The sequence below is a fragment of the Chinchilla lanigera genome, unplaced genomic scaffold (genome assembly GCF_000276665.1).
Source record: "Chinchilla lanigera isolate Chin_1 unplaced genomic scaffold, ChiLan1.0 scaffold00005, whole genome shotgun sequence".
In the NCBI taxonomy this organism is placed as follows: Eukaryota; Metazoa; Chordata; class Mammalia; order Rodentia; family Chinchillidae; genus Chinchilla; species Chinchilla lanigera.
Window position 1 is genome coordinate 40,761,659 of NW_004955406.1, and position 23,079 is coordinate 40,784,737.

The window sequence follows — 23,079 nt, forward strand, 5'->3', positions numbered from 1 at the left end:
ACTCTCCAGATCCTCAGCTGAGAAAGAGGTAAGAAAAGAGCTGCAAATACTGCATGAGGGATTTGAGCTAGACTTGTGGAAGAAATTTCCTGGCAGTGAGAGGTATCAGATTTCTTAGAGTTGTCCTCATCTTCTGGGCACCTCTGGTCAGCCATTCCTAGAGCTGAAGAGATGGATGGGATGCCAGAGACCCAGTCCCTTGGGTCTCTGGTCCTCTATTCTGAGAATCAAAGGCAGCAAAGCAGTCAGGATGTAAGAGCTGAGCTGCCCCTAAAAGCTGGCTTTGGCAGAGCTCCGAAAATACACCTGTTGACATTCTCTGGTGAACTGCGGGGACCCACTCAGCCACAGCTTGTGAGAACAGGAGAAAGACGGTACAGGTCAGCAGGGTCCATCCAGGCAGCTCTGCTCTAACCCCACAGACATGAGCTGTAGCAACTGGATTCTGGAGTTGGTTGGATATTAAGTCAGACCCTACCTTGTAGATCAGGAAGAGTGACAGAACATCATCAGTGTGGACAGGCTGTCCAGGAACCCCTGCCTTTGTGGTGAAAGAGGCTGTCCTCTGACACACAGGGAGAGACACACGTCTTCTCCTGTGTAGAGCTCATACAGTAACTAGCTGAGTCTTGGCAGTTCCTGCACCTGCTTTTCTGGGAAGGGAAATCAGGCGCACTCTTGAGAACAGTGCCTCCCAAAGCCACCAGCTGGATCATCCTGCCAAAATTTTCATGTAAATTCTCACTGCTGCAACTGACCACATTTCCTCATAACCTACCCTTAGTATCAGCCTCCTCATTCCTTAATGATGTTGTGTGTCACCCTGACTCTTGCAAATTTTCCACGCTCTTCAAAATCCAATTGAGCCAAGCACAGTGGCACACACCTATAAACCCAGTACTTTGGGAGGCTAAGGAAGGAGGGTCACACAAGTTCAAATACAGCCTGGGGAACTTGATGATGATGATGATGATGATGATGATAATGATGATACAAAAGGGCTGGGGACACGGCTTCTTGTGAAGGCCCTGAGTTCAATCTCAGTACTGAAAAAAGAAAAGAGTCCAGTTGCTGTACCTCTGAGCCTCCTCAGACCTGCTGCAGCTGCTTTTTCAACAGCTCCAGTCTGAGTTTACCTAAGAGGCGTGAATGAGAGGTGGACCTTAGCTGAAAATAGGAGAAGAGTAGAGCACCACGGCAGTTTTACCACGCAGCTCACTAAGACAAAAATATCTTTCTCCTTCACCTCTTTTGACCTTGAATTTTGACTTTTGTTGGCTTGGATTTTTTTAAAAAGTTGCAAAATTGACTGTCAAAAAGCAGGGACAAACAGGGCTTCCATCTTTGGACAGGCAATTTAAAGCAGGTACAGAACACAAGTTTGGGTGACAAATTGCCTAGAATCTAAAACTTTATGAGCTTGTGACCCGAACTTTTCTGTTGACCTCACAGAGCCTCAGTTTTCTCTGCTAGAAATGGAGTGGTACCCCACCAAATTTGTGTTCAACCTCATGGTGAGACAGATAGAGCTGTCCACTCAATAACCTGGCCCTCAATAAATGCTCCCTGGTGGGAGCCTTGACCATTTCCTCTGACTTTTAGGCTGTTTTTTCCTTTTCTTTGAACTTGGCTTGTTCCCAGTCACTTCTCCATCCTTGAGATAACTCTGGGGTTGCTAGTCCACATCCCCTAAATGCAGTATTATTACAGCCTCATTCTGGCTACAGCGACCATGTGACACAGCACGACAGCGGGACTCTGAGCTGATTTTCCTCCTCCCCACTCTTACTGCTTTGCTAGTCATCTGTGCTTGTGGTGCTGCATGCAGTGGTGTGAATTAAGTGTCCACAGGCTCACAGACTGGTTTCTGCAGATTAGTCCTTGCTTGGAATGAGCATGAACACTGAGCTGGGACTCTTCCACATCGTCGCAGGGTTCCCAGCTCTCAACAGACTCACCAACCTGACGCGAGAGCCTGCTGCCCTGAAATCTCGTCCTCGTAGTATCCTTGACCGTGTGTTGCTTGACTGTTTTGGTGACTGAGGATGGGTGGGAGGAAGTGCTGTCTTACCTCTGGGATCTGGATGTGAGTGCTGTATGCACAGGTGGTAACCAATTAACCACATAATGGATTAACCCTTCAGTAGTCACTGTTGTGTATGTGTGTGCTGGTGGGGCAGATGAAGACCTGTACAAAAAGAGAGATTAATGTGTGGGGTGAACTGTTGCTGTCGTTTTTTGTTCCGTTTCCCCCCTTTAATTCATTTGTCCTACGAACATCTATTGTTGTCCCGTGTTTTGTGCCAGCAGCTCAAATACCCCAGCATATGTTTCATCCTTTCTTCCCTGGAAAAAGGGCAAAATAGAAGCAAAGTCTGTGAGATGCCCTCCACGATGACCAAGGGAAAGAAGTTGAGTATCCCTTGGTCAGGAACTGCCCTGGTTGAGCCAGGCACCAGTTAACCCAGCAAGCTTCGTTAGGAAGCACCAGTTACAGAGATAGTCCCCGCCACTCTCTCCTCCCACTGCCAGTTCCAGTTAACCCTGGAACAGAGGCTTTGCTCTAACTCCAGGCATCTCTGAGGGCCCCCAGCTTCTGGCAACACCTTCCCCCAACCTCCCACTTGACCAGATGAGTCTAAGACGCAGTGGGTAGGCTGCACTCATGTTTTGATCTTTGAGTCTTCTTTATAAACACACCTCCTGGGCAGGGGGTGCCACCTCCATTTTTCCCTGGAGTTTCTGGTTGGAGAAATCCTACTTTTCTCCATTCATCTCTTCCATTTCCATAGAGCCTTACAAAGAGCTCTGGGGGAGAGATGAGGCTCCACTGCGGGGTGCTCCGCTCCTTACGGAGGCACCCAGGCTGGCGTGACAGTGGCCGTCCTGACACTATCAGGAGCCACCTGGCCTTTAAAAGCTGCGTGAACTTCATTGATTCCAGCCCTGGCTGCTCCTGCCTAGTTGAATTGTAGATCACCCTATCCATCTTCGCTCCCACTTTCCTCTCACCCCTGCCCCTGTATCTCACACGCAGCTAACGCCCTCCTCCCAGCCCCCTCCCAGAGTCATTAGTGAGGAAGCAGAAATGATCTTGGGCCCAGAGTGATTTCCTGTCATCTCTGCTCATTAACTCTCGACATGTCTTTGCTAAGCCATAAATAACTCTCCTTGCATGTCCTAGTGTTTATCTGGGGCTTCATGGCTTTATCCCACCTCTTGTCTTCAGGGTCCCAAAGAGCAGGTTGTTGTGTGGCCCCAATCCATGCTGTCTCTGTCTTCCACATCCCTACATGGGGACCACCACCGTGGCCTGTGGGACCCCAACATAAGATGCTCAGGGAACTGACCTCTCACTGCCCAGACAGCCCCCTCCCTGTCCCAGAGAAGGGGAGATTTGCTGGACTCCTCTCTACAGGACCTTCCAGATCTTAGAGCGGGTCTCACACATGTGCTGGTGGGGCCGAGGAACCCAGGCTTCCTAACACACCTCTCTTACTGATATCCTGGGATGGTTGGGGCTGGGAGGGTCCAGCAGGGGGCACGATGACACTTCTGTGGCTGGACAGCTTTGGCCTATCTAGGTCAGCCCTCCAAGCAAGAGACTCACAAGAGCTTCTTCTGTCCTGTTTCAGCCCGAGGAGTTGCAGAAAGAACACCCAGCTTCATGTATCCCCAGGGTACCTCAAGCAGTCAGATGGTGCTTCGCGGCATGGACCTTCTGCTAGAGTGCATCGCTTCTGGGGTGTATGTACAGTTTGCACCCCACTTCTAGCCATCCTCCAGGAGGATGGGGTGGGAGTTTGTCTGTGCTTGTTCTTGCTGCCTTTGGGGTTGTACCAGTAGTACAGCAGGAAGGCAAGGTGACTAATAAGCAGGGAAGCCCCTAATAAGCAGGATTTTGCAAATCATAGTCATCTCCCTCCCATGCTAGCCACCTGTGTTTTAGATAATGAGGAAAGGAGTGGTTGGGCCTCTGACATGTGCAGTATTATCTCCTGGGAGCTTAGTCCTTTGGGCCCTCTGTGGCTGAGCATCCTCTGAATAGGAAAGACTGTCTCTCTGAGGATCTGCATCCTCCTGGGCCCAGGTACTTTCAGGAAATCTGGTGCCCCAGGCTCTCTAGAAGCCATAGGCTATATTTTGTAATGAGTCTTTTGCTTCCTGCTTGGTCTCCCTACCAGCCCAACACCAGACATCGCATGGTACAAGAAAGGTGGGGACCTCCCATCTGACAAAGCCAAGTTTGAGAACTTTAACAAGGCACTGCGCATCACCAATGTCTCAGAGGAAGACTCTGGGGAGTATTTCTGTCTGGCCTCCAACAAGATGGGCAGTATCCGGCACACGATCTCGGTGAGAGTAAAGGGTACGTTGTGTGTATTTCTCATTATGATTATTTTGCCAACCCTAAACACCATGACCACCCTTCCCTCTGAGCGTGTTAGGGGGCAGACTAAACAAAGCTAATTCAATGCAGTGGTTGATGGGAACAGAGACCTGCCACAGGTAGTATTGCCCTGGATGTGACACGCAGTGGGCACACACACACACACACACACACACACACACACACGTGTGTGTGGGAGGCAGGGAGTGTTCTACTTTGACCATCACCCAATTCTCTTTGATGCCAAGGCTCCCTCAGCAGGTGAGTTTCCTACCATGGCCCATCTGGATCATTGTCAGAGCCTTTTCTTTCTTTCATTTTGCATCCCTGTCTGTGACCTGTTGTCCTAGGCTTGTGCTGTCTGTATATGTGTGCATGGTATTACGCTTCTTTTGAAGGATGGGGAGTCATCATGGCCCCACATTTTTTTCAGTCCTTTCCTTCCTACAGAGAAGGCCCAGCTGAGCTATTGCAGGCACCAGGGCACCTGTCCTCATGGGTCCCAGCCATGTGGGTAACTCAGGTCACATCTCAGCCTAGGGCTGTGTGGATGATTGGAACAGCGAGGTCTGGGACCAGAGCACAAGAACTTTCCTAGCGCAGAGTTGATTGGTCTTGTGATCCTGGTTTCAGTACTGCACCACATTTAGGGGTTCCTAGCCTTTTGGGGAAGTCATGTAACAAGATATTTGAGAATCTGATCCAAAAGATCCTTTCCTCAGAAAAATCACATATCCACAAAATAATTAAAAGGGGTAGGCAGCTCAGATCTGCCCTAACCAAAGTTCAGTGCCTAAAAAGATGAATATAAGGCTTTTCTAGATGATCTGGTCTTGCAACAGTGGAAATCCAGAAGGAGCAACCCAGCGCCCCCAGGGCTGTGAGTGGAACCATTAGGTACACCTCATAAATACCCGTGACCTCTGAAGGCGTTAGCAACTTCCTTGCTCGACCCCACAACTGGTATAGTAGGTTGGAGATGAACGCCACCTCATGGTCTCGTGCTTTGTTTTTTAAAAAGCCTTCAGCAAATCCTCATGATTGGCCTCACTTTAGAACTAAAGTTCTGTGAACTTGAGTAAACAGATGGGCATCTGCACACCCACACCAGCCACGTGCAGGCTGGACTGGGCCATCACCATGAGGATGAGCCCTGGGAAGCTGCTGAGGGTCTGATACTGGACCTGGGTTCCTGCCTTCCTCCAGAGAACCTGTCTGGGTCCCCCTGCCGGCCCCATGCCAGCTGACTCCCCGCCTGTGCCTCATTTGTCTTCCAGCTGCCCCCTACTGGCTGGATGAACCCAAGAATCTGATCTTGGCTCCTGGAGAAGATGGCAGACTGGTGTGCAGAGCCAATGGGAACCCCAAACCCACTGTCCAGTGGATGGTGAACGGGGAGCCTTTGCAGTGTAAGTAACAAGCTGCTGTCCTACCTGGCTCTCCTCTCTGTCCTGCCAAAGGCTCCAGATCCCCATCACTGCCTGTGTGTACTAGGGGTGAAGGAAGAGAGGAGCCCATGGCTGCTGCCTGCCGGCAGCTCACCCCTTTAGACATTGCAAGAGGTGGGGAACCTGCCTCCTCTTTGTACAAGAAAGAACGGGAGGCCTGGAGCCCTGTGGTTCTATTTCCATGTTTAGGGATTTCTGCTCCCTTGGGTTTTTCTTCAGTCTTTGTTCCCTGCTCCATAACAACTATGGAGCCCAGTGTAGGTCTGGGCCTGCAGCTGCATCTCGGAGGGTTTGGACTCTGAGGAATGTCTGGTGCTTAGAGAGCTCTTAGTAATCACTTGACATTGGTTAATCAAGCCATACTGTCTGATAAGGGCAAAATAAGAGGCAGGGTTAGGTGACAATGTGAAAGATCGTGGTTGGATGTGAGGAAGAATTTTCCCACAAGAGCAGAGGTACATGGATGCAGACTTTGGGAAATTGTATTCCTGCCCAGATGGTCAGAATAGGGTACTTCACACCCCCTTGCAGCCTATGGTCTTGATCAAGTTTTCACATCATATCCTCTCCACTTGCATTTTTTAAAATGTCCTGTCATTACTTTCTGTGAAGAGTCAGAGGAAGTATAAGCAGTGAGATCAACCAAATGGGGCAAAATATAGGCGAGAACTCAGAATCCAACCTGAGCAGCAGCTGATCAAAGCAGATAGTGAGACAGAGGAGATAGAGAAGCACGCACCCTTCTAGACATCTCTTGTGTGCCAGGCATGGTGCTAGCTACTGCACCCATTATCTCTCCAATCCCAAACATGCAAGCTGGGGAGAGGAGGCTCTGATTGGTGCAGTGAGTGGCTGAGATCAAGTGGCTCACAAGCCCTCGCCTGGCCCAGCCTGAGACCTCCTTCCCGCAGCTGTGAGCAGAGATGTATACGTGGCCTGTCCTGCCTCCTGCAGGTCTCTCTGTCCTGATAGAACTTTGCAAGTAAAGCAGGGCTTGCTGAGCTTCACAGCATAGTGAGATAAGTGTAGTCCTGGAGGATCAGCCCTGGAAAGGACACCTTTTTGAGGGAGCATCTGAAGGGACTGACTGGCAGGAAAGTGGGTTGGTTGAGATGAACAGGCAGGCTAATGGACACTCGAGTCACTGGCACTGCTGTCCTCGTGCCTTTTGCTGAGTGGGGACCTGAGGCTAGGTGATAAGGCTGCCGACCATGTCTTCATTTACCTTCTGCTGATTCCCCAGTTCCTGACCCAGACTTGCCATCTGTGGCATGGCGCCTTTACACCAGACCCCTACTTCCTCCTCTGCCATGCCCCTGGCAGAACTCAGTGATCTTCTCTGAGCTCCAGGACAAAAATCTAGGGGTTCAAGAGAAAAGTGGCCTTTCTTTAGTTTTCTAGAAAATGTTTATTTTTACAGCTCATTATCACTGATACTACTTTTCCTTAGACCAGGGGAAGATGAGAGTGACGCTTATCCTTTTTACAGGTGGGGAAAATGAGAAACAGAAAGATTTATTGATTTGCCCCAGAGTGACATGTGGACAGGACCAATGCCCACAGCTGTGCCCAGCCTGTGTTCGCTGCACCCCCGCAGCAGCGCACAGAGAGCTGCGGGTGGGGAATGCCCTTGGCCTGCCTGGAATAGGTTTCTAGGGAAGACCGGGGGGCTTCAGCAAACAGGACTTGCAGTTTGCGTGGGACATTGGCATATGGGTTTAACTTTGTGTGTATTTGGGGAAAGCTCTGTTCTGAGGATGGCAAGGTGGTGGGTTCTGTCCATTTTATGTTGCTTTATCCTTTTCAAAATACATTTAATTATATGAACACTGGATTAAAATGATAATAGTCACAATAATACAGTGTTGCTGTATCTATGCTAATCATTTTATAAATGTATACATCTCAGGCTATTGTCACAAAATCCCTGTGGGATGATGCATTATCCCCATTCTTCAAAGCAGGAAATTGAAGCTTAGAGGGTCTGAATAATACTGTAGGGGATGTGGTTAGATTTTTGTTTCCAAAGCTTATGTTTCTGTTTCCAGATCTTATATTCTTAACCACAGCTGCCCAGCTGGGTTGAGCACGGATTCATGTTCCCACTGGATAGATTGAGAAACATGACTCCAGTAGGGTCAAGGGTCACATGCTTTGACCAGTGGTGACACCAGCCAGGACCCATGCAGTTCTGCCTCTTCCACAGCACTCTGGGCATACTCTGGGTCTTTGCCAGCACCTCAAGTGCCTTTCATTCTGCCAAACTCTGTTCCTCATGAGGAGTATCTCCTTATCTCTAGCGGCACCACCCAACCCAAACCGCGAGGTGGCTGGTGACACCATCATCTTCCGGGACACGCAGATCAGCAGCAGGGCCGTGTACCAGTGCAACACCTCCAACGAGCATGGCTACCTGCTGGCCAATGCCTTCGTCAGTGTGCTGGGTGAGCCCTCCCCCAGGGGCTTGGCCTCGTCCCGGGTGCAGTTTGTCCTCTGGAGATTAAAAAGACTGGACAGGTGTGAGAGCATTGTGAGGGGGAAGCATGGACACTGCAGATGAGGCTCATGGGAAGGATGGAGGACTTCATCTCCTCAGAGTCAGATGAGCAGCGTTAATTGCATCAGAGAAGCCAGTCTTGGTTGCTTCCCTCCCCTGGTGAGAGAGAGCAAGTCTGGCTCATGTGCTTGGCGTGCCCGTGTTGACTCCATGGGGTTCCCCCACTGTCTCCTGTGGGAAATGGCTGTGAGCATGTTCACCACACTCCCTGAGCATGAAGAGGGCTGTGGAAGGGCAGCTACTGAACCTGCAGGGTACTTGCAGGAAAACCTTTGCAAAGCTGGTGTGGATGTGAACAGGTGTAGGGCAGACAAAAGGCAAACTTCCTCCTTCCTCACCTAACCCTTAGAGGCTTCTGGGAAGGAAGGCTGATGGGGAAGGTGTCTGGGTGCCTGGTAAGATGCTGTGAGGGGAGGATGTACAGAAATTAGACTGAGCAGTAAAGAATGGAAGAATTGAACTCCACACCCACTACTAGCACTCTGGGCATTTCAGACGTCCCACCTCGGATGCTGTCACCCCGGAACCAGCTCATGCGGGTGATCCTTTACAACCGGACACGGCTGGACTGCCCATTCTTTGGGTCTCCTATTCCCACCCTGCGATGGTAAGTCTCAGGAGGCAGATCCGCCTCCACAGCGGTCATCTGTCTCACCTTTCTGGTTCCCATCCGGCCTGTAGTAGTACTCACCCAGACCTGGGACCCTTAAAGCATCAAACCTGGGAGGAAGGTGGCCAGTGCTCTGGGTCAATCCCCTCATTTTACAGAGAAGGAAACCAAGGCCCAAAGAGGGGCTGAGACTTGCCAGGGCCACCTAGTGGTCAGAGACAGACCCTGCAAGGTTTAAGACTCCAGTTCCCAGCCTGAGGCTCCTTCCACGGCCCCTGCAGTCTCTGTCTCTCTTGGGCTGGTCCTTTCTCAGTATGCTGTGTTCTGCTGCTCTGTTGTGAGGTTTAAGAATGGGCAGGGAAGCAACCTGGATGGTGGCAACTACCATGTCTATGAGAACGGCAGCCTGGAAATTAAGATGATCCGCAAAGAGGACCAAGGCATCTATACCTGTGTTGCCACCAACATCCTAGGCAAGGCTGAAAACCAAGTGCGCCTGGAGGTCAAAGGTAAAGGACAGGGTTCACAGATAGGAGCTGCGGTGGGGCAAGAAGGCTGCACTACAGTTATGTGTCCCCTTTGAAAAGGCCCCACCTACTCCTTCATCCTGGGAGGGCTCCTCCACGTACATTTGCATGTCCCCTGAGCTACCAGCTGACCCGTGTGCTGAGGACACTGAGGCAGCTTATTATCAGCCTGATCCAGAGGGCCCAAGAAAGCCACTGTCTACACCAGCTTCCACTACCACCCCCAACATGGTATCATATCCCCAAGCCAGGAGGAAGTGTTTACTGGGTTTGATCACCCACACCATTACCCCCACATACTATTTCTGCCACCTTCCGTGGCAGACCCATGCCCTCAAGGTCAGTCATGTGACGCTGTGTGGCCACATGGGGGTGGTGGGCAAAGAACAGGTGAATGGTGAGCTCCCTGGATGTCTGCGCAGACCCCACCAGGATCTTCCGGATGCCTGAGGACCAGGTTGCCAAGAGGGGCACCGCAGTGCAGCTGGAGTGCCGCGTGAAGCACGACCCCTCGCTGAGGCTCACTGTCTCCTGGCTGAAGGATGACGAGCCGCTCTACATTGGAAACAGGTTCCTGCCCTCCCTCCCCTCTTCCTGATGCTAGCGTTGGGGCACTCTGGTTTCCCTGGCTCCTTGGTCATGCATGTTCCCAAGAAGCTATCAGGGAGGAGGAGACAGCCATGGTGACTTCCCCTCCTAGAGCAGGCTGCCCTCCTCACACTATATCCTTCTCCTTGTCTCTCTTCTATCAGCTCCCTGCTGCTCTCCTCCATCTCGCTTCTCTCCATTTCCTCCTCTCCCCTAGTCGTTTGCTCTTCGCTCCTTCTCTCCCTCCCTCCCTCTCCTTTGCTTCCCTCGATCTTTCTTCTCTGCTTCAAGCCCTGTGTGCAGTACCGCTGTTGTCCAGTAGAGGACAGAGTTGTCCCTACCCTCTATTTTGCGCCAAGCATGGTTATCAGCCCTCCCTCCACCTTCCCGGGCCCCCACTTCTCTCCCAGACTCTGATTTCACTGGCATAGGGGTGAGACTCAGGTGGTGATCGTTTTTTCAAGGCCCCTCTGAGGGTTTCCGATGCACAGTCAGACTTGAGGACCCCTGGCCGAGCCTCCCTCCCAGGGGAGTTAAAGCACGTTCAGAGCCATTTTCTCTCCTTTGCATGCTGTGCACCTGATGGGGCGAGTGCTCCCAGGGGCCCTGCAGACCTGGCATCTCTCAGGGCATCAGGAGGCTTCTCCTAGGAGGAGCCATGGCTTCCCATCTGGGCCTGCTGCTTCCCTCCTCCTTTTCCCATCTCGCCATGCGGGAAGAAGCCGCGGGCAGTGCCCAGCTCCCAACCCACCCCCTGCACCGTGCTTCTGCAGGATGAAGAAGGAAGACGACTCCTTGACCATCTTTGGTGTGGCAGAGCGAGACCAGGGCAGCTACACATGTGTGGCCAGCACCGAGCTGGACCAAGACCTGGCCAAGGCCTACCTCACCGTGCTAGGTAACTGCCACCACCCACACCAAGCACTGATGTTCCCTCCTCCCTGCTCCCCAGCAGCCAGGCCAGCAGTGAGCCCCACATGGTCCCAAGGGCAGCACCTTGTCAGCAACTGGCCAGGCATGGTGACCTCCTGCCATCCTTCTGGTCCCTGGGTTCGGGCGCTGCCACTCTCAGGACAAACTGTGGGGCAGCTCAGTGGTCCCTTCTCTGGTGTGTAATTATTAATTCCCTAAACCCCAGCGGAAGCACACCACAGCAACAAGGGGAGGACTTCTTACTGTGATCCTCTTTACCTGCCTCACGGCTAACTCCACTAAGTCAGTTTACAGGACCCAGCACTAAGGCCAGGCTGGGGTTTCTGTCTGTGTTCCCAGCAGCCCTTGCAAACCCTTCTCGCCTCTCATGCTGCTCCTCCTTCTTGGGGACACTTCAGTGTGCCAAGCACCAAGCAAGCTGTGCCACCTCTTCCTGTGCTGTGTCCAAGCTGGACTGCAGACACTAAGTTGTCCCATTCCCAGGGGAAGGTGGCCTGTCCCTTCCAGGGCACCAGAGCCCCTGCCATCCCTGCCCCACCCTGTCCTCTTTCTGGGCATCCTACTGCCATGAGAATGTGTGCCTTTGTCGCTCCTGCAGTGGAGGACAGAGTGGTGGCAGTTGGTGGACCCAGGCATGTTAGGATGGGAAGGAACCAGAGCCGTGGAAGGACAGGACAGGCTCTGTGAGGTGGGAGGCTCTCCGCAGAAGGGAGGGTGCGCTGTGCCAGGACTGCCTTAGCCAGGGGCCGCGTTCCGGGCCCGGCCGCCAATCCCCATCCTTCCAGCACACCTCTACCCTTGTAACGCGCTAACCTGCATAACCCGTCTTCCCTTTGCAGCTGATCAGGCCACTCCAACTAACCGTTTGGCTGCCCTGCCCAAAGGTAATTCCTACTAATCCTGGGCCCTGGCCAGTGGCCTATCCAGGAACCTGGGGGGGAGAGCCAAAGGAAGAAGGCGCTGCAGGAGAGGACTGTGGTCTGTGGGCTCCTGGCAACACCCTGCACACCCCACAACATGGGACCCCTCTCGGGTGCCTCCGCCCACCTTCTCCTTGAGCTAGTGGCATACCCTGCTCTGGGCTTCTTCTGTAGACTGAGCCAAGAAGTCCTTAGCTGACGCTAGTCCTCTTTCCTTGCCTTGGCCACATCACCTCTCCCTTGGTGGGGCCTGTTTGCCCTTGCTTGGCCTGAGAGCTCAGGAAAGTCCCTGGGGTCTGTGGTGTCATTGTTTGCAGCCTCCCCACACCTGCTACTCTGTATCCATTTAGAGTCTGCCCACACACGTGCACACACATGTGCACACACAAGTACATGCAGACTAATGGACTCTCACGTGACTCGCCCTCCGTAACCAGCCAGAATATGGAAATAGCTGTTTAGGGAGCCAAGATGTAGAAAAGTATCTTGGCTACCCCAGCAGTCAGTGGCTAGATGGCTTTATGCCCAGGCCAGGATGCGACTGTCCTCACTGAAGCAGTCCCAGGGGACCGGAGCTCCAGGAAAGCACTGCCCTCACCTCGTGTGGAAGCCTGCTGGGCCCCTCTAAATCTGTGTCTCCTCCCTGGCCGGATGATCCAGGTCTTCTCCCGCTTCCCTGGCCTCCTGCCCTGCTCAGCACTGCAGGCCGGTCTTGGGCTCTGGTCCCCTCACTCAGCCCTGGAACCCAGAGCAGAAGGTGACTGTCAGGAGAAAAGGAGAGCAAATCCCACACTCCCGCCTCAGCTTTTCTGATGAAGAAGGCAGCCTTTTCCAAACACTGCCCTAAGGATGTCCACGGAAACAGGAGGGCGCCCCCGTTCTCTCTCCATGCCCGTGCTTTACATCCTGTGATGTTATTTTGGGTGGGGGTGGAACTTGGGGGTCCCCTAGAGGAAAAGGGGTGATCCCCATGACAACCTGCAGGGCAGGCTAGGATTGGATCCTGCTGGCACTGGGGACCTAAACCTCGACCAGGGAACTGTCCAGGCTGGGCCACCGTGTGGAGGGCTCCGCTCCAACTTGGGAGTCCTGCATGATGCCTTCTCCTCCTACTGCCAGGACGGCCAGACCGCCCCCGGGACCTAGAGCTCACCGACCTGGCCGAGCGGAGTGTGAGGCTCACCTGGATTCCAGGAGATGATAACAACAGCCCCATCACAGGTCAGCTCAGGGCCCTGTGCTCCAAAGCCAGAGAGGAGGGCTGGTAACGCTGGACTGGAGCACAGGCCTTCCCTGCTGTCATGCCCCACCTCTGCCCTCCCTGGCGTGTGCCCTGGCTGTTCTCCCTGATTGCTTTCCATGCCTCTGTGAGCCCCGAGGGCGATTATATAGATGAAGGGAAGCCAAGGAGAAAGTACTTTAAAGTAGGATGTCGCTAACCCAGCCCCCAAAGCAATTCTGTCTCCCTGGCCCACGCAGACTACATCGTCCAGTTTGAGGAGGACCAGTTCCAACCAGGGGTCTGGCATGACCATTCCAAGTTCCCAGGCAGTGTGAACTCAGCTGTCCTCCAGCTGTCCCCCTATGTCAACTACCAGTTCCGGGTCATTGCCATCAATGAGGTCGGGAGCAGCCACCCCAGCCTCCCATCTGAGCGGTACCGAACCAGCGGAGCACGTGAGTACTTGGGAGCACCAGAGACAGCTTGGAGCCAGGCATCCTGAGTTCCTGCTAAGTTCCCTCCATTCCCAGCCATGTGAACTTGGGCAAGGTACTTCTCCAAGGCTCAGCCCTTCATCTGTGAGACGGAACAATAATCATTACGTCTGTGTCACGGGGCTACTGGGGAACTCCACTTGAAAATGCATGATAGGTGCTTACTGTGATGCCCGGCATATAGTAAGCACACACAGTAAATATTAATTGCCACTTTTATTAGTATTGATATTATTGTTGATTCTTGATTGTCTGCTGAAAGGGGGAGGCTGTGACGATTATGTGCAGCAGAAATGTATAATCTGATGTTATATCAGATTTCTTCCCCTGATGTACTTGGGGAGTGTTTAGATTTCTGATACTGCAGCAACTCATAAAGGATGGAGATGTTCCCAAAAAAGATGTGAAATGCCAGGGATAAAGCAGTCTGGTATGAAACATATTTAGTGGATAATACATGAGGGGATAATCCGTGTTGAGTTGGCTTATTGACCACCCGCAGTGTGGAAAGCCTCATGATAAATGCTGTCTGGTAAGGGATTAAAATTGGAAGGAAATTAGCTCTGCTTTGGGAGTTTAAGTCTTAGCTAGCAAGGCATATCATACACATGGGAGAAAGACAGGGAGTTCAGGCGTATAGGTGCTGAGAAAAGCCAGCGCGTAGAAAGGACCGGCCAAGGAGAGGGAGGTGGGTTGCCTGGCAAGGCACACACACTGGATTTCAACTTTGTGTCTGTTTGGGTTCCAGCCCCGGAGTCCAATCCCAGCGATGTGAAGGGAGAGGGGACCAGGAAGAACAACATGGAGATCACATGGACGGTAGGGGGCGCTCCCCACCCAGCCTGGTAGCCGGAGAGTCCCCTCTCCTTACACCCTGAGACCAGTGGGGTTCAGACTATGTAGCTGTTTTTGTAGCTGCCCTTCTCTGAGACAAGCTCCTCTCTGAGTCGGGCATCCAGAAACCAAACAGGACATGTGTTCAGGAGCCAGGTATCAGAGAAGACAGGAATGGAGGTAACCAAATTTCATAGACTGCCAGTCTAGCAGAGTTCACAGAGAATGCCAGGAAAATAAAAGGAACTTCTTTTGAAGAAGGGACTTGAGTTAGACTTCAGGGGAGAGGCGGGAGGAGCCCCCACACTGTGCTCTGGTGTGTCCTCTGGTCTTGGCAGTGGAGTTGTTGGGAGCATCAGGGACGTGTTCAGGGCAGGTCACTCTTAGTTACAGAGTGGCTGGATGACACGAAGGGCCACCTCCTGGCCAGGATGGTCAAGTCCGTTCTTCATGGACTACATTTTCCAATTCAAAATTGGGATGTGTGATCTACAGGTGACTTTCTTTCTAAACTGCTTCCAAGTCTGAGAGATAGAAAGGCAGCCAAGACTTATTAGCATTTCTAAGCTGCTGCCCCAAGGAGTGGAAATCAGGAGACAAAGAGTATGGAGTCACCCTTGTCCCTGCCTCTGAGGGCCTGGTCCCCACCCACCGCGGCCACACCCAGCAACAGCTCGGGGCTGAGCCCAGGTTTAGGACACAAGGCCTACAGCTCTGCCTGGTGGGTGTGATTCCTGGGCCAGGTTATTAGAGTGTAAAGGAAAGTCTTCAAGAACGCTGATCTTTTGGGAAGGGCAGGACAGATCCACATGGATTGGGTAGAACTAACTTCAGCTCTGGAATTTTGGGCTCATCGGCAGGCGGCATGCTATGATAAAGCCAAAATTCATCCTTTGCTGACTTTGGAGAAGACCAGCTCACTGTCTGGCTTTTGTTGTGCTGCTCTTGTCCTAGGAGGGAGCACTGTTGAAAACAAAGCCTTTACTTCCTTTGTACTGACAAATGGCTGTGTTTCAGGTAAAACTTTAGTTATAGAAACATTACATGCTGGGAGACTGAGGCAGGAGGATCGTGAGTTCGAAGCCAGCCTGGGCTCCATGGTGTGTTCAATGCCAACCTGAACTGCAGAGTGAGACCCTGTCTCAAAAAAAAAAAAAAAAACCTCTGCATGCTACAGAGTTTGTAGGATTCTAGGCTTTGGGGACTCAGCAGAGGAAGAGTGTGCTCTCCCCTCCCTGCTGCGTGGGAGGCTGGCCAGTGTTGGACAGACCTTGGTGAGGAAGGGGTTGGCACAGAAAGAGAGGGCAAGCAATGGTGAACTCAGCTCTCAACTGTACCCTTTACCCTGCCTGCCTGTCTGTCTGTCCCTATGCAGCCCATGAATGCCACTTCCGCCTTTGGACCCAACCTGCGCTACATCGTCAAGTGGAGGCGGAGAGAGACTCGAGAGACGTGGAACAACGTGACGGTGTGGGGCTCCCGTTATGTGGTGGGGCAGACCCCTGTCTATGTGCCCTACGAGATCCGGGTCCAGGCTGAGAATGACTTTGGGAAGGGCCCAGAGCCTGACACTGTCATCGGCTACTCCGGAGAAGATTGTGAGTACCTGCCTCTCCCCTCCTCCCCAGCAGGATCCTGCAGCCAGGCCACACAAGGCCACTTGCAGGCCAGAAACCTCAAGGAGGGTCAGGAAGGGCGGCTGGTTCCCAGAAAGAGAAATACCCTACAGTGACCTGGAGCATGCTGGGGGGATCGTCTGACATTGTTAGGATTGCCAAATATTATCACAGTCCAGCGCTCACATTCTGCAGTTGTGAAAACTGAAGCCCAAAGAGAAAGCCCTGATCCATAGATAATGGTAGCATGCATCAGGCTTGAAAACATTCCTCAGGTCTCTAGATCCCAAGCAAGGCCCCTAGAAGGCCTCTTCCTATCCACCTCAGAGTGCTATCATTCAGCACCTCAAGGAAGCTGGGCCACAGGCCAGACTCCTCCTGCGGTCAGTGCAAGTCTTGAGTGCTGTGGAAGTCTACAGAGCACCAGACCAGCCACCCGCCAGCGTTCCCAGCACTGCTCGCAGCCCTCAGAACTGAGCATAAAGAGTTCTGTGGAGGTGGCAGGGATAAAGTCAGGTTTTAGACATGTCTGTGGCAGTGCACCTGGCTTTCCAGAGGGTGGTAGCTTCTCTGTGCCCAGCACTCAGTTCCGCAGGCTCCTGAGCAAAGCCGATCAGCAGAGTCCCCTCCTGGCTCAGGGTGACCGCTGCCCCATTGGGTCTGTGCCCAATCCAAGAAGAGAGCATAGCGGAGGGGAGCAGAAGGAAGGGAAGAGGGAGAAAGTTGATTCAGAAGAGGCAGTGCTGGGGCCAGAGAGGTAGCAGACTTGAGGGCTGAGCCCCAGAGCTGGCTATGGGTTGGACCCACTGGAGATGAGACAAGGGGTCCGCGAGCATTCTGTCCACTGCTCACCTCCACTTCCAGACAAGGGTCTAGTGGGAATGCTGGGTGGTAAGCGTGGACAGGGCAGTGTCTGGCTGTGGGCTTGCTGGACTATCCCAGTTTCCTGTCTACCATGGTGCCTGTGCTCTGGTGGATTAGAGGGCCAGGGCAGTCACACTGTAGCAGAGCAGAGAATAGATAGGAGGGAACTGTCCTCCCTTCCTGGGGGGTTGCAGGATCAGACTCACTTCCTGAGTAAGGTTAGAGCATCTCCAGTCTGTGACAGAAAACATGACATTCAGAAGGGACTGTTGACAGTGTGTGGACAGGTTTAGAGGGTACACAGCAAGGCACATGAACCTCTTCAAGGCTAGCAGCACTTACGCCACTCTGAGCCTGGACAGCCAGAGAGGGAGGCATCACGCCGATCTATGAGGGTCATGCTAAGGAGCCACAGCCTTGGGTAGAAGAGTGCTAAGCTGCAGCCCAGCAAAGAGAAAGCCAGGGAAGCAACATGTTCCCTCCTGCCCTGGGCCTCATGCTGGCACCTCGTATTGGCCTGACTCACCCAGGAGCCCGAGAACAAAGGAGTCCGGCAGATGAGGTCTGGAAAGAGTAGCTGACCAGGCCACAGGGCAGCTGGGGGAGGCTGGAGAGTGGAACAGGACACGACTCAGTGCCCTGTAAGCAGGCTTTCTCTCACCTGGACTGTTCCTCTCTTGCCCTGAGCCTTTCTCCACTCCTCTAAGTGTAGCCTGACAGAGGAGACATAGCCCTGCCCTCCTGGAGTCCCCAGTATCCAGTGGAGTGGAGACAGGCCAGCAAAAAGCACATCAGATGGGACATAGGAGCCAAGGGCCAGCCCTGCCTGTTTAACCCACTGTCTGCCAACACATTGCAGATCCCCGGGCCGCGCCCACTGACGTTAAGGTCCGAGTCATGAACAGCACAGCCATCGGCCTGCAGTGGAACCGGGTCTACTCCGACACGGTCCAGGGCCAGCTCCGGGAGTACCGAGTGAGGAGGCCACTCTTGATCCTCTAACAGCCTGGCACACTAACCAGGGCAAGGGGTAGCAAAGATGGGGCGCAGTGCACTAGGGAAATTTATTGGATCCACAATTGATTCAAGATGATGTCTGGGATGAGCTGTTCAAAAGTTACCCAGAAGAAAATACGCGTACAGTCATGAATCACTTAATAACGGGGGCGTGTCCTGAGAAACGCGTCATTAGGCAATCAGAGTGTGCTGGTACAAACCTCCCTGGTGTAGATCTGTCACTCAGGGTGGCCTCTTGATGCAATCAAGGAACAAAGTAAACACAAGCTGTGTGCAGCTGCCGCCAGTATAACACTGTGGTATAGGAAATGCTTTTTAGAGAAGGATTGAAAAGTATAAAATAATGACTAAAAAGTACACTATAGTAAATACATAACCCCACTCGGTGGTTGTTTATTAACATTACCAAATACTGTGAACTGCATGTAACGGTAAGTGCCTCACTGTTACAGGCCTGACCACGCAGTGGGTTTGTCTATGCTAACATCGTCACAGATGTGACTAATGCATTGCGATGTGACATTTTGATGGCTATGATGTCACCAAGTGATAGGACTTTTTCAGCCCCACTATAATCTTCCAGGGCCACTGTCACCTGTGTGTCCTTTCACTAACAGTAATGCACAGCTCGTGACTGCGTCTATATCTCACACCAAGATGAGTCTCACAGAGGACCGCTGGGAGTTTCTGCTCAGCAGAAAACCCTGACAGGGGTGGTAGGTTTGGGCTGACATGCTTCCCTCACACGTGTGTGAGTGGACACACACATTTCTTCATGTGCAGTGTTAAGACTCCATGAGCTCCACCCCTACCCCCATAGGCCCTGCTGTTCGCCTCCCCAGTGGCTCCAGAAAGCCACCACTAACAGGCAAAGCCACTGAAAGGGTACAGGCGTCTACCCTGTTGCCACAGCCATGTTGGGGTTCTGCAGCAGGAGGGATGTCCAGGCCCTTGGCTTCTCCTATCTCTGCCCAGGCTCCTGCCTTTGGAGGGGAGGGCGGAGATGGGAGAGAAAACCCAGGGTGTGCAAAGCTCTCCTTCTATTTCAAGTAGGCTGGGAAGTATGAGAAGCTGTAACCCTGGGTTAATGCTGAGTCTCTGACCTCAGAGGTCAAGAGCTGGCTAATGGTGGAGAGGGTCAGTCTTCTCTTGGAAAATGACTCTGATGAATAGGAGAAGGAAGGCGCTCAAGTGAGCTCCTTCCCAGCAGCTGACTTGCGCCCCCCGCCTATTGCCTGGGTCTTTTTCTGGCTAAAACCCCCATCAGGTGCCCCTAGTCTGGACTTCTTCCTTTGCTCTGGGCAGCATGGGTAACACTGCTGTGACAGCCTGACCTGTGGCTTCCTTCCCACCGCTAATCAATCCTCCACTGCACCCTGTGATACTACCACCTTCAATAGCCATCCTATCCCACCCAAACTCCACCACCATGCGGCTCTGCACCCCACTGACTTGGACTTGTGACTGTCCCTTGGATATGTGTCTGTCTCATCTCTGAAGGTCTTCAAACAATAGGAAAAGAAACTGTTTGGCTTCAAAGGATTAAAGCAGCCTTTGCTCACATCCAGCCTTCCAGGGGTAACCTGCTCCTTGTCAACTCCCGCCTGCTGCCAATCTAAACCTTACTAATCAACTCAAGGTGATGCAGTCTTTGAGCCCAGAGCAGAAGTTTCCATGCTGGACCTCCTGGCTCCTATTTGTGGTTCCAGCCTGGACTCCTGAGCAATACGTTATCCAACTTGGAAATTACGTCTTATGATGCATGGGGCAGCTCAGATCTAGTGTTGCAAGTTCGCCCATTCCCCAAACAGGTGGCCATGGTTCTGAAAATGAGTAAAACCACAGCCCTATTGTTCATTCAGCATAAATTCGTATTCACCAGTGGCTAATGAGGGGTACTCCAAGGAGGCTGCCCCAGCCCTGTGCGGAACCAATGAGGCCATTTGGGACTTGGAGCCTGTAGTGAACAAAAGGAAGACCAGTCACTGCCACCACCACTAACCACTAACCGATGTGCCACCCGACCCCTCACCAGCCTGCCTCTTCCCGAAGGCCTACTACTGGCGGGAGAGCAGCTTGCTGAAGAACCTGTGGGTGTCTCAGAAGAGACAGCAAGCCAGTTTCTCCAGTGACCGCACCCGGGGTGTGGTGGGCCGCCTCTTCCCCTACAGTAACTACAAGCTGGAGATGGTTGTGGTCAATGGGAGAGGCGATGGGCCCCGCAGTGAGACCAAGGAGTTCACCACCCCGGAAGGAGGTAGGTGAGACCCGCGGCTCTGCCGGGTGGGCACGACAAGGGTAGCACGTGCTGTGGGCCTGGAGCAGCCCCAGTGTGGCTTGGCATGGACAGCACACAGTGACCTCTGTGTGGCTTCAAGGAGCTGATGACCTTCAGGCTGAGCGGCCCAGCATTGTCACAGAGTTCTCCATCACCACGGTGGCCCGTTCTGACGAGAGGTTGTGTCTTGAGAAGCCACGTGCAGTCTGCTGGTGATTCCAGATGGGCTAAGCAGACTGACCCCAAGAGACTGCACAGCCCAGGCTGCCCCAACTTCTCCTGTCCTGATGTCCAGGATGACTTGTCTGCCAGCTCCTGAGACCTCAGCCAGTTCTCTCCCCACATCACCGAGCAGTGCCAGTGGAGTCGGCCTGCATGGGAGGCTCTGCTTCCCTCCCTCCCGCAAGCATGTGGCCTGACTGTCCTGGGGTGCAGACATCTGTAAAGTTTGGGTGTCTCTGCTCTTGCCAGGCTTCTCTTATCCACTTTGCATTTGCTTTGTCTTCTGTTTCTTCTCCTCCCTCCTTAATCATTATTTCTCCATTTTTCCTTTTCTCCAACCTCCCTCCTCTGCTCCTGTGTTCTTCCTCTTATTTATTTCATTCCCATCTTCCCCTGCCCCTTGATTTGATTTTCATCACCAGCCTCTCCCCATCACCCCTGCTCCCTATTCCAGGTGCTCCCCCCGATTTCTTCCTCCTCCCCTGAATTCAGCATGTTCCGCTCAGAAGCCTGGGCCGCTGGCTGCCCAGACTTGGGGGTGAGAATCTCTAAGGATTTGGAAGACAGCTGCAATGGGTTCCTACCTGAGAATGCTCTGCTAGGTTGGAGGCACCTTTGCAAGACTGGAGCCTAACGTCTGCCAGGGTCATTGTTAGAGGAAAACTTGGTCTACTTCTTCCCCCAGTTAAATAGCAAAGTCTAAGCCAGACCAAGCATCATGACTAAGCAAGCCGATTTCCAGGGTGGGGCAGCGGGCTCTGCCCCTCATCTTCCTCCAGGTTCTGCTTCAGCAGGCATCCAGCCGAGGTCAATGCCTTCATCCTGTGCTTTGTTTTTGTGTTTTCCTTATCCTCCCCGCCCCCACCCCATGTCCCCTGCTCTCTCCTCCTTCCCCAAGTACCCAGTGCCCCCAGGCGTTTCCGAGTCCGGCAGCCCAACCTGGAGACAATCAACCTGGAATGGGACCATCCAGAACACCCCAACGGGATCCTGACTGGATACACCCTCAAATATGTGGCCTGTATGTTCTGTCCCTTGTTTTCCCTGAGATTATCTAAGAAACCCCGCATTCTCCCCACCTGTCCCAAGGAAGTGAGGTAGAAAGGCAGAGAGCATTGTGGAGGGATGGAGGGGACAAAGAGAAGCTGCGCACAGGGTTACCGGAGAGTCCCTGCTCTCCGTGCACAGCGTAGGTGGCAGGGAGCTCCCAGTCTGACACGGAGGGTGCAGGAAACACTTGTCTAATGAGGGTGACAACCTGGCCTTAGGGATCTTATAGTCTCCAGTGCCTCCAGGTCCAGGAGAGAAGAAAGTTCCTCATCCAGGGGAGCAGACAGTGTGTGTGCAAACACCCCGGGGACACCTTCAGAAAGTGCCATCTGTGTAAGGTGGCTGCATCTGTGTAAGGTTGCTTGGAACAGCCAAGCAACTTTGGAGTGACTCAAATCGGGGGCCTAGGGCAGAAAGACCTCACTTTGGGATCTCAGTGTCACCATGCAGGGACAGGAGTGTCACTACACATGCAAATCATCAAGGCTTCTAGTGTGTGCAGCGTTGTACCTCACTGAGGAACTCACAGGGCCAGGTGTTGTACTAATGACAGTTTTAATAGCCAACCCGGTGTTCCTGTGCTATTCTGAATCTACCTCTGGGCCTAGCCCTTCTGCCTTTGAGGCATATTGAACACGCCTGTTACAAGAGGCACTAACAGTCAGAAGCCCTGGTGGGTTTGCCCCCCTTCTGTTTGAATGGAAGGAGAGAAGAGATTTGTCCTTGTCCAGAGGGCTTGGGAACTATGAAATGAATCTTTCCAAATCAGCCCCATGACTGTAGCAAGCTGGAGATGATGGGCTGACCCGAGGTGGCGAGCAAAGGGCAGGGAGGGAGCAGGAACCCAGTGCCCTGCCTTCCAACCCAGCCCAGAAGGTCACCGGCAGGGGCCACCATTCCCTTTGCAGAAGGTCGGGAAGGTGTTCTTCCAGCTGCAGATGAAAGAACCCATCGGGCAAACACCGCTAAATCTCCCTTCCACTTCCCTCTCTCTCCCCAGTTAATGGAACCAAGTTGGGAAAACAGATAGCAGAAAACTTCTCTCCCAACCAGACCAAGTTCTCCGTGCAGAGATCGGACCCTGTGTCACGCTACCGCTTTACCCTCAGCGCCAGGACACAGGTGGGCTCTGGAGAAGCAGTCACAGAGGAGTCTCCAGCACCTCCCAATGAAGGTAGGCCCATGGGGACCCCTGGGCTGAAAGGCCCCAGCTCATTTAGCTGCCAGAGAAGCACACTGGGAGCTGGGCTTCGCCCTCTAGGATGGAGAGGCAGTGAGGTTCTTGAGCCTCTGACAGGAGCCAGCCTGTCCCAGTGCTGAGAAGCGCCGTGCTGTATCTGGAGAACTTGGGTCTCACCAGACATGGGCCCCCATGTTACCTTGGAATGCTCAGCTGCTTACCATCAACCTTCCTACCTTCTTGCAGAGGAGTAAGGCAGAGAGCAGAAGAGAGAAGTTGCTGAGGGAAAGTTTGTCAGAAGTAAATATGCTGGTAACCCCCAAAGAATA

The 23,079-nt window shown here is 52.9% G+C and overlaps 1 protein-coding gene across 21 annotated transcripts in view; it reads left to right on the top strand.

Annotated features, from left to right (window-relative positions):
* Nfasc (neurofascin) overlaps positions 1-23,079 on the top strand; it is a 181,960-nt gene that overhangs the window by 128,688 nt on the left and 30,193 nt on the right. For 13 of the 21 annotated variants that reach the window (XM_005375320.2, XM_005375322.2, XM_005375330.2 and 10 more), the window contains 17 exons: positions 3,636-3,747; positions 4,185-4,369; positions 5,668-5,799; positions 8,139-8,282; positions 8,891-9,002; positions 9,348-9,514; positions 9,955-10,102; positions 10,894-11,018; positions 11,893-11,937; positions 13,093-13,194; positions 13,453-13,650; positions 14,438-14,508; positions 15,899-16,121; positions 17,863-17,978; positions 20,073-20,277; positions 21,419-21,541; positions 22,571-22,744. In XM_005375320.2, coding sequence (XP_005375377.1) covers positions 3,636-3,747; positions 4,185-4,369; positions 5,668-5,799; positions 8,139-8,282; positions 8,891-9,002; positions 9,348-9,514; positions 9,955-10,102; positions 10,894-11,018; positions 11,893-11,937; positions 13,093-13,194; positions 13,453-13,650; positions 14,438-14,508; positions 15,899-16,121; positions 17,863-17,978; positions 20,073-20,277; positions 21,419-21,541; positions 22,571-22,744 — 2,382 coding nt within the window. The remainder of the gene's footprint in view (positions 1-3,635; positions 3,748-4,184; positions 4,370-5,667; positions 5,800-8,138; positions 8,283-8,890; positions 9,003-9,347; positions 9,515-9,954; positions 10,103-10,893; positions 11,019-11,892; positions 11,938-13,092; positions 13,195-13,452; positions 13,651-14,437; positions 14,509-15,898; positions 16,122-17,862; positions 17,979-20,072; positions 20,278-21,418; positions 21,542-22,570; positions 22,745-23,079) is intronic. The other 8 variants (XM_005375323.2, XM_005375337.2, XM_005375338.2 and 5 more) reach the window with 2 other exon arrangements.